At 39.4% G+C, this 11,402-nt stretch overlaps 1 protein-coding gene across 1 annotated transcript; it reads left to right on the forward strand.

Annotated features, from left to right (window-relative positions):
* The first annotated feature begins 4,243 nt into the window (after positions 1 to 4,243).
* LOC117936297 (disheveled-associated activator of morphogenesis 1-like) lies at positions 4,244 to 11,085 on the forward strand. The gene is made up of 3 exons (XM_034859168.1): positions 4,244 to 4,928; positions 10,605 to 10,800; positions 10,966 to 11,085. Exons 2-3 carry the CDS (start codon positions 10,627 to 10,629, stop codon positions 11,083 to 11,085), a joined length of 294 nt encoding a protein of 97 aa, XP_034715059.1. The 5' UTR covers positions 4,244 to 4,928; positions 10,605 to 10,626.
* Positions 11,086 to 11,402: the final 317 nt, after the last annotated feature.

Below are 11,402 nucleotides of genomic sequence, written 5' to 3' on the forward strand. Positions count from 1 at the left end.
TTGGCTGCTTAGAAATTAAGTGTTAACGAGCAGTTGGACAGGTGTACCTAATAAAGTGGCCGGTGAGTGTACATGCACACACACACACATATATACAGTGGGGTTCAATAGTTTGGGCACCCCAGGTACATTTTTTTATTAATGTGCATAAAGAAGCCAAGAAAAGATGGAAAACCCTCCAAAAGGCATCAAATGACAGATCAGACATTCGTATTATATGTCACAAAAAGTTAGATTTAATAAAAAAAAAAAAAAATGGCATCTGCAAAAGTTTAAGCCCCCTGCAGAGTTAAGTCTCATCTGTGTCGAGCGTGTTAGTGTTTTAATGATGTTGATTTTGACGCTGTCATAGTGTTAAAAAAAAAAAAAAAAAGGCAATTTGACCAAAAAAATGAATATATGGTCAGTCTTAAAAGTAGCATTTCCCTCCTCAGGGTTGCATTTTGACGAGAGTTACTCTTTAAACAGTAGCAGACCAGTATGATAGTAATACTCTTTCTAATACCAACAGTTTGAAAGCTGTGCTCATTTTACAGCAGCTGCAGTTAATGCATGTGTAGCCAGGATATTATATAGGTTATACATCCAGACCCTTACCCCAGGACAGTAAACGACCTCCATGTTTACAGATGGTCTGAAACATGGTTCAGGTTCAGAGATAAAGGATCTGTCCTGTGTAAGCGGATGTGACCCAGCCTGGAGACAAAGGAACAACACCCTGCAACAGCCAACTGTAACAGTATAATGACGAGTGTGTTGGAATGTCACCTGGCTTCATAACACACACAGACACACACACACACACACACACAGGGTGAATCATAAAGGCATGTGTGTGTGTGTGTGTGTGCATGACGTCAGTGTCCACATGGGGCCTTGGTTAAAGAGTCAACCTTCTGTTGCTTTCTCTCTTTGCCTCAGTTACTTCCCATACATCCCCTAGTAATGTGTTATGTAGGACATGTTTAAACGCTTAAAGGTCCATTGTGTTATCCCGTCTAGTGTTGAGATCATATATCACAATCAACTCTCTCACGCCACGCAGTTTAAAGTACGTATTACAGCTACGGTAGCCATCACGCTTCAAAAAGCTGGTCTCATGCTCTTCATAGCCTCCTTTTTTCTTTTTCTGGGTCGAGAAGAAGACTCCTGTTCCTGAAATTAAGATTTTGAATACGTGTGGTCCTCCATGTTTCCTTTTTCAAATTTTTAAGCGACGATACCCGTTAGCAGCATTAGCATCACCTGTGAGTTTATCATTTGACAGTGAAAACGCAAAAGGCGGAGCTGTATGTCCTGCATGTTTTCTTTAACCTGGACCCTATATTCCCATGTTTTTGTGTCTAAGTGACTGATGGGAGCAACAATCTCTGGCCCAGTATTAAGTGAGATTTCTGCAGTCGGCAGCGGAGAAACAAGCTACAATGGAAGTCAGTAGGAGAATTGTCCAGCTTGTATTTACCTGTAAAAAAGTGCTTTTTTTTTGCCGCTGACAGACTCAGGTTAATATTCTAAGTGTCTTACAACATTATGCAAGAGATCCAAATGGAGATAGACCTTTTAAAACCTGTTTGAGATCTTTCTGTTTAACCAGACACAGCTCTGAAGTCGCTAGCTCTAAACCCACCAGACTCCATTTAAAAAAACTATGCTTTTAGTGTGTACAGAGCAAACATATTTTCCTATGTCAATTGGTAAACCATGTGTTTATTTCAACCAAAATTACAGTTGTGATGGTCGGCAAAGTCGAAAGACAACCTAAAACGGCTTTTCAGTGTTTTATTATGTTTCTGTCGACTTTGAATGAAGTGTATTTTAAGATGTTAAAATGATTGTTTATTTACATGGAGTCTGGTTTAGCAAATGCAATTTTTGATGTTTTTAAGTTTGAAAAAAGGATCTTACTCGTTAACAGAAAGGTTGACCTCCTCAGAAATCATATCCATAATGGTGTCAGACACTTATTAGAATATAATCTAATTAATGCTAATCTTCATTTATTCATCAATCAGCAATCTCGCTTAACACTGGACCAATGTCAAAGATTGTTGTTCCCATAACATCCTCATTTTTAGTCTTAGATTCAGATTTTGCTTTTACTCATGTGATTTTCTTTTTAGTTATTTAATGATCATAGTTCTCGGATCCTGAGGCGAGGCCTTTAAGACTTTCATTGCCAATGACTACTTCTGTTATAGTTTTTTCACATGACTGAAAAACCAAATAAGAAGAAACATAATTAGCAGAATGGAAAGCTGCCGGTTTCTCCCCACTGAATTTACCTCACCTGGTCTGACTGTTTGTTTTGGATACATTTTGGTTCCTTATTTACACCATACAACATTCCTCTCAATCATGCATCATAGACACTGCAGTGTTACCAACACTTTGGCTTGTGTGTTATCAGAATATAGTCTCAGAATACAATCAGGGTTACAATTCATGTGTGGTCTCCTCTTTCTGTGTCCTTCCTTTTTTTATGACGCCTATATGTTTTTTAGCTTTTTGTCTTTAGGTTGTTGTGTTGTAATTGTTGAAGCTTGCATTGCAAGACAAAAAGTGCTATCTATCTATCAATCTATCTACCTATCTATCCATCTATCTATCTATCTATCTATCTATCTATCTATCTAACTCATATACATGTATACAGATAAATATGATTTAGAACTTATGGCTTTTGAAATAAAAATGAGAAAAATCAGCAAACAAGAAGTGCTTCACACAGCTGAATCTTAACATGAAATGATGCATTTATAAGGAACAGATGAGTAAAAAAATAAGGTACTAAATGTGTCAAAATAACATTGTCATTACTTTCAACTTCCTTTGATACCTTTGGCAATCACTAAGTCTAACCCCCCCCCCAAAAGAAAAGCCTCTGGTGGATTTGTGAGGACTATGGTTCCCTGCTCCTCAGATCTCTGCAGGGTAAATCCAGACAGAAAACAACATTTGTTCCACCACGGGAACATGTGTGGAACGGGTTCCTTCCCGCGGCCGTTTTGCAGCGGCGCCGTGGCTCCGTCCGGCGCTTAGCACCGCCCACGACGATTGTGATTGGTTTAAAGAAATGCCAAAAAACCAGAGCAGGTTTTTCCTCCCATCCCAGCTGTGCAGACTAGCCAGACCCTCCTCCCAAGCGCTATGGAGGACGGTCTGGCAATGTAATGAAAATGAGACCAGATTAGGTAAAAACAAAAAAAACAACAACATAACATTCATGGATTAATGGGCAGGGGAAGAAAAAGGGAGCGGCACACTCAAGGCACTTCAAAGCTGCCCGGACTAGTTTTATAATCACAGACATTTCCTCTCTGCTCGCGGACAGTCTGTTCCCATGAGAGTTTCATCACTCGTTTTTATTACAGCACGATCACATAAGAGCAGGACATTGTAAAAGAAAACACAAGCAGATAAAAACACAAAGATGACAACACTAACGTAGACAAATCAATCCGATCTCACCAGAGAGAGAGAAAGAAAAGGATAAGTTTAAGAAAGATCAATCAGATGCTTAATGCCTAGCCTACATAGTCCTGTCCCTCCTTCCCAATGTCACGTTATTACTGGGAAAAACACACGGATATGAACAGTGCTGGAATGTAACTCAGTACATTTACTCAAGTACTGTACTTACAAATATTACATACTTGCACTTTACTTGAGTCTTTTCTTTTTATGATACTTTCTACTTCTACTCCGCTACATCTTAGAGAGTAATATTGTACTTTTAACTCCACTACATTCATCTGACAGCTTTATATACCAGCTACTTTAAAAATGAAGGTCTTTGCACACATGTAGTTTATAGCATAAGATTTTTAATTATAAATTCAACTACCCAATAATATAACAGCTGGGGTGATTAGACCTTAAACACACACAACTGTTTAATACTTGAAGTACATGAAGTCACATTTTAAATGTAGGATTTTTACTTGTAGCAGAGTCTTTTGATTTGTTACAGTGTGGTATTAGTACTTTTACTGTAGTAAAGAATCTGAATACTTCTTCTGCCACTGGATATGTACAAACAAAAAGATTTTAGAGTCCAGAGTCTGTCACGTATCTATCTCTCTCTCTCTCTCCCTCACACACACACACACTCACACACACACACACACACACACACACACACACACACATGCACACACACACAGAAAGCAGTGGGTGAAGTCTGGGCGGGACTACAGGAATGCAGTAGTGTGTGTTTTGGACTCCCCACACACACTCTCTCACCCAGGCTGTCAGTTTCTGTCTCACAGGGACAGAGAGACGTCACACTGTCCCAAACTCTCGTGGACACATCAAAAATGGAAAGAAAGAAGAAGTAGAAGAACACAGAGACCAGACCGGGTGTTGTACGGATAGCATGGAGTTAGATTTAAGAGGATTTGTATTTTTCTTGGACACAAGCAAGTTTCTGCAAAGAAATTTTAAAAGAAACTGTCAGAATCAAATCTCAGCGACGTCTTCCTCTCGTGGATTCTGTATTTAGTCGACACACTTTCTAACTGAGCAAATTTTATGGATTATAACCAAACTCTTTGGATATTTTCAATTCAACTCCAGCTCCAGGCCTACTGAAAGTGCCACCAGCTGATTTTTAGTTCCAGATTTTGTATCTGTGTTTGTTTTTTAATTGTCATCTTAGAAAAGTTAAATCTGGGTCTTTGGAGTCAAAGGATTACAGTTCAACTTTCTGACTTTTTATTCACTTTTTTCATACTCTCTCTTTTATCCATTTGTTGCATTATACAGAACATGTCCAACATGTTCTCTGAAGAGACTCAGAGGGGTCTTCAGTGATGAGCGGCTGTTTTAATGTTGAGTTTCAGTGACTGGTCTCTACGTGAATGGACTACACACGCCGCCCGGAGCTGAACACGCCGTCTCACCGCTTCGCATAGCAGTGGATCACAAAGGTAAGAAACCCCCGAAGACCCACACACTGTATGCAGAGCACATGGGTCAAAGTCAAGGTCCGCGGGCCAAATCCGGCCCCTTGCACATTTTGATGCGGCCCGCAAGAGTTGGCTAGCCCGGATGCGCGCCAAACCCAAAAAGACAAAAGATGTTATTATAAAACTGAATTTACGCGACACACAACACTGAATTTGTCGACTTCAAGACTCCTTTAGAAGCCGTTTTCATATTCATGTGCAACATCACATCATGAGTTCGAGTACACATACACACCGACTTTCTTAAGCCTAGTGGCGGGGTGTTATCTATCTATATCTACGCATTTAGAGCTATCCGCGTGTATGTCTACACTGTACACACACACACCACTTGGCGTGTTATAGAGAGAAGAAAGTGGCGGTTGAGTGTGGGTAACGTCATATGCGAGACGCGATTCCCGGTCTCCTGGGTGAAAGTCCTGTGTTTGACCCGTCCACCCCCCAACAAACTTCCCTACGTGGATTTTTACCCTTTCATACTACTCGCTACAGCGTAAATTCACACGCTATTGCAAGGTAATGTAAGCCAATGGAGGCCAATGGAGGCCAAACGGCGTTTGAAAACACGCTAAAAAGTGAGTATGCGTCTTGATAACACGCCAAATTGGCATGTCACACATGCGCTGTTTCATGAGACCAGTCTGGGCTGTGAGTCGGGTTTTAAAAATGTAATCAGAATGATTGTTTGGCTTGATTTTCGCTGACTTTTTAAGGGCTTCGTGTCGAGCAAACTGCAAGTGGAGATATATGGGACGTGCAATCATACTACTCAAAAATATTTGACTTTTTCAATGAAAGAAAGCACAAACTCCACATGTGGGGCACCCAGATGTCGGTCTTGACTCAGACTCGAACCTCTTTGGACTCTCTCTACTTCTACTCCGCTACATCTCAGAGAGAAACATTGGATTTTTTACCCCACTACATTCATCTGATAGCTTTAGTCACTAGTTACTTTGCAAATTATGTAGTTTATAAAATAGGACGTCTTTATAAATTAAACTCCACTCCACAAGGAATAAATCTGGCAGCTCATTACCCGTAATTAAAAACTAAAATTGAAGTAAAAACTCTTTATTATTTATTTCACCTTCTCTCAGATAAAGTCATTTTAACGCTTGTTTCAATGCTTCTTATCTACTTCTTGGCGCTTTTTGTTCCACTTTTGAAGCTTTTTTGAGGCTTTTTGACGCTCCCTCATCCAGGAACCTACTGGGGAAATGCAGCCGGAGCACAGATAAATTACCCATAATGCAATCTGATTAATAAATAAACACAAATACAACTGGGAATCACTTTCTATGGACAGTTTCTGTAAGAAAACATACAGTCATACAACGGTTAATAAACAGAAACTTCTTCTTGTGTAGCCAACAACACAACGACACACATGTCCAGCTGAAATGATCCGACCAGTAAACACAACGTTTTGGATCCTTTCCAGTTCCTAAAATGTGAGGATTGTTCTGCGTTGAGTACTGTTAATACTTAGAGTACATTTTCCTGATGATACTTACATGTTTTTACTTAAGTAACATTTTCAATGCAGATATTTTACTTATAACAGAGTATTTTTACAACGTGGTATTAGTACTTTTACTATATATACTATATAAATACTTCTCCCGCTGCTGAACAACCCAAACGGTTGTAGGGAAGCGGACATGTTCTAAGTGAAGTCGTCCCTGAGTGAGACGGTGATTTTCTGGGTCTTACCCTGACCTTTGACCTTTGACCTGTGAGTGACTGCAGGGCCAGAGAGAGAACACACTCTCCCCACAGGGATCCATAGAGTACTGATTAAACCCTTTCAAACTCGGAGCTCATCAGTCGATACACAACATAACCACACACACACACACACACACACACACACACACACACAGTGCTGATCGTTATAGCACTCCATTGCTATTCTTACTTTGACACATTTACATAGAGTATTGATTAAACCCTTTCGAATTCTGAGCTCATCAATCGATACACAACATAACCACGCACGCACACACACACACACACACACACACACACACACACACACACACACACACAGTGCTGATCGTTATAGCAACCATTGCTATTCTTACTTTGACAAATTTACGTGACTGAGGCAAAGACACTGGTTGTACTTTATCAAATACCGACCATACATGCATGCGCTGTAAAACGCTTTATATGTACACTATGTAAATATATATATATATATATATATATATATATATATATATATATATATATATATATATATATATATATATATATATATATATTTATATATAACTATAAAATAAACAAAGTAATAAACTGCTTTTTATTTACAGTACGCGTGCTGTTTTTAATTTTGAATCTATTTGACTGTAAATAGACAGATTCTCACTGTATAATTTGAATTTACAGTAACATAATTGCGGCTGTGTAATTCCCGCCTTTTCCTTTATTTTCTCAAGATGCATTGGTATTAACCGAAAATACCTGTAATCTGTAACATGTGCAGATAGTGCTGTAATGTTTAGATTTTCTCCCAGAATGCATTGCCATTTACAGTATCATCCTGTATACCATCATAACAGTACGATAGTGCTAGGCTCCCGGTGTGGGCCCAGCGTGTACTAGTTTTGAATTTTATTTATATTTTTCATCTATTTTCTCTTTATTTTCTCTTTTGGATATCAATTTTATTCAATTTAGGTTAGTTTTTGTGTTTGCTAGTTTTTTTATTCTCAGCTTTTCGGAGAGGTTTAGTTTTAAATTGTATATGTTTAGTTCTAGTTTCTCTTTGTAAGGGTACAAGTAAAATATTACAGAAGTATGTAGCTACACACAGTATGCACAGTACAGACATGATAAATAGACTTGGGATGCAATGAGCCTAGATTTTTTTGGGGTTTGGCCGAATGCCAAATCCTCTGGTAAAGATTTTGCCAAATCCGGCCCCCAAATACCAAATGCCCCTCCCACCCTCGGTCCGTTACCACAATAAACACATTAATGAAGTAAACAACATCCACAGCCTCTTAATAAAGAGTTAAATGTCAAAACTTAATGTCGAATTCACTCTTTTCACATCCAAAGAAAGCACATTTTGCTAATGAGTGACACTTCGTTTGGAAAGGTTTTGCTAACCATTGTATGATGGTGCATGTTGGGGGGAGTGGGGGGGGGATTTGAAAGTTAATGTTAGCTAAGCGTCCTCTTCTGCCTGGACATGTCCACTTTTTACTTTTACTGTCCTATGGGGGGGGTTTATAAATTCATGAAAATGTCCGGTTTTCCCTGTTTTTCATGGGACCATTAGCATTAAACGTGTTCTTAAATTGACTGGCGCTTTGCACACAATACTACGGTAATTTGCTGCTTGACATAATTCCTGAGAGGTTGCCTTATATACATGTATATATAATATTTTATTATACATTATGCTAGCACATTTGTTTCAGTGTCTAATAAAGGTGCTGAGATCTCAAAGCCCACATGGACACCCAGAAACCTGATCTAATGAATGTGTAATAAATAAATAACAAATAAATGTGTAACATTTCCACATTAAAATACATTAAAAAAAAGAATAGACCCCCCCCTTTACACACAGTATGTTGTTGAGTTGTGTACTACTTGTGTACTTGCATTCTCCGAATGTTTCCAACACTGTTAAAACCCAGAGAAGTCTTTTTAATCAAGGACACAGTCTAGAAAACGCACAGAAAAAGGTATTTAGTCATGACTCTGAGCTTGCTGTATGACCGTGAGATGACCCGAGGTTGTTGCTGTTATTCACACAACTGAGCTGAAGCTATTTTTCATGGTCCAACGTACCAAAGCTGCTGTTTCAAACCCTAAAATAAAGGATCAGACACAGGAGGACTGTGAGATGGAAGCACACAAAACCACACCTCATGACTCAGCTGTGGACAAGACCTGCTCCAGTTGTGGCTTGTCAATCACACCCAAGTGAGCGTGTGCGAGTGTGCACGTGCGTGTGTGTGTGTGTGTGTGTGTGTGTGTGTGTGTGTGTGTGTGTGTGTGTGTGTTGATTGATCATGCTTGTGATAATGGATAGGAGACATCTGTTTGGACAGCATTCACAGCGTTAGAGGCATGTTCGTGGGTGTGCGCTCATTTAGCTCAGTTCCTTTTTTTTAAAGTTTTTTTTGTGCAAAATAATCAGCAATTCATTCAAAATCAAAGCCAATTTAGAATTTTCTTAAAAAATTAAATACACAATCAGTACCAGGAAGTAAATTAGACACTGTTGACTGTTGACTGGGCAATATAACTAACTTGATTAAACCATGTGCTATTATTATTATTATTATTATTATTACATCTGTGCATAATTCAATGTACTAATCATCTAAACAGGGCCCTCTAGAAGTCATTTTTTATGTCTTTTTTAGTCTCCTTTCCCTCCCGGTCCAATGCCCCTTTGGCAATCCACTGGTGAGAGGGAATTCAACCATGTGTCCGTCTTATTTAAATAGCTAATGTTTCTGTATTGTGTGAACATTGTGGTGAAGGTGTTGGTTTAATAAGCCCAAACTTCCTCCTATTTACTGAAGAATATTTGGGTGTAATTGCTTGAATGCGTTTGCAATCGCCACAGATAAGAACTGGAGAAGAAGATGTCCTCAAACGTTGCTTTATTAATTACCCATAATGCAAAGCACTCCGTATGAACTGAATTCAGGTCTGGGGACTGACGCGTGGTTTCTGTAACATGATGACAGCAGAAATAACATGCGTCGATTGTCATCATAATTACATAATTATGTAATTCTCCACCATTCATTTACATGAAACATGTGATTTAACAACACTGAACAGAAACAGCTTACATATGATTTTGACTTATGTATTAAGTGTACAGCAGCAACATATTAAGCAAATATAGAGCTTAATCCACTTCACAAGCAAAGGCACTGCACCAGGGCCCGTTAACTGGTTTTGAGTTAGGTCATACATACATTAAACAAGATAAATGAGAACTGTAGGCTACATAAAGCGCATAAACTCGACTAAAGATGTGGATTTAACAGGCAGGAAGTGACAGTAACATTATTCTTGACAGAATGATTTACTTCCTGTCTCATGGAAACACACAATTTCAGTTCGCAACTGATTACTGCGGTGATATAGAGGCTGGAAGACTGGATCCAACCGGTTCCAGCCTTCTCTGATTGGCCAATGCCTTAATTGGTGATTAACTCTACAGGAACAAAACTCAGCAAGACGATTGTGATTGGTTTAACCCTTGTGTTGTCTTCCCGTCAACCATGAAAAAAAAGCTTTGGTCACTGGTCACAATGTGGTCATCCCCAAATTTTTGTCCCTTTTCAATGTTTTGGGTGCTTTTTTATGTTTTTGGTGTTTTTTTCCCAAGTTTTTTTGATATTTTTAACGTTGACATTTTCAACGCTTATTTCGACGGCCCATTTGTTGTGAGAAAAAACAAAATTAACTGAAAATGGGTCAAATTGACCTTAGGACAACATGAGGGTTAGAGACATGCAAACAACCCAGAGGGTTATTTTTCTTCTTCTCTTTTCCCAGAATGCAACAGTGGTGTAGCCAGACCTTACTCCCCAATGTGAGACTAGGGAGTAAACGACACATTTCATACATTTTGTCTTCTTCTTTCAGTCGATACTTGGCCAAAGTAACCATGGCGTCCCGAGGGAAGGGGCGGGGCCTGTCCTATCTGTTTCCCTGCTGCTACAAAGACAGCGACCAACCAGAGATCACTGTGTGTGATGACATGAACACTATGGGGGTACTGGGACCTGGTCTGCCCATGCCCCCCCCTCCAGAGCTGGACTCCATGTTCACTGAGCTGGTGGTGAGTCCGAGTCTGCGTTCCCACGCCGGACTTCATTCCCATGCCTTCAAACATTCAGTCAAACAGCTTTCTTCTTATGTTCATCACTCCATCTTCCCATCCTTTCTTTCTTTCTTTCCTTCTTTCTTTCTTTCTGTCTTTCCTTCTTTCTTTCGTCTACTTCAGGATGAACTGGACCTTACAGATGAACACAGAGCCACCATGTTTTCTTTGCCAGCAGAGAAGAAGTGGCAGCTCTACTGCAGTAAGAAAATGGTGAGAAACTACAACTACTGCATTATATAAACAGAAATATGAGATTATATTTGAATATCGCGATAACAACGACACACGCGAGTAATCAGTCGATAATAAAGTGTTCGGTTCTGCTGCTTTAAGTATTCTCCTCAAATACAACACACACATGAAAGGAAATCAATTCCAACATTCAATTTCAACATTGAACAAATTGAACATTTAATTTAATAAGTATATATGTGCAGGCCTCACAGTGACGGTTACACTTAAAGTGCTGTTTTATTTTAACTTACTCAAAGAGTCTGATGTGTGTGTTGTGTGGCTGTAGCCTAGTCAGCAGGGGGGGGGGGGGGGGGGGGGGGGGG

This window comes from Etheostoma cragini, chromosome 20 (assembly GCF_013103735.1).
Source record: "Etheostoma cragini isolate CJK2018 chromosome 20, CSU_Ecrag_1.0, whole genome shotgun sequence".
NCBI lineage: Eukaryota > Metazoa > Chordata > Actinopteri > Perciformes > Percidae > Etheostoma > Etheostoma cragini.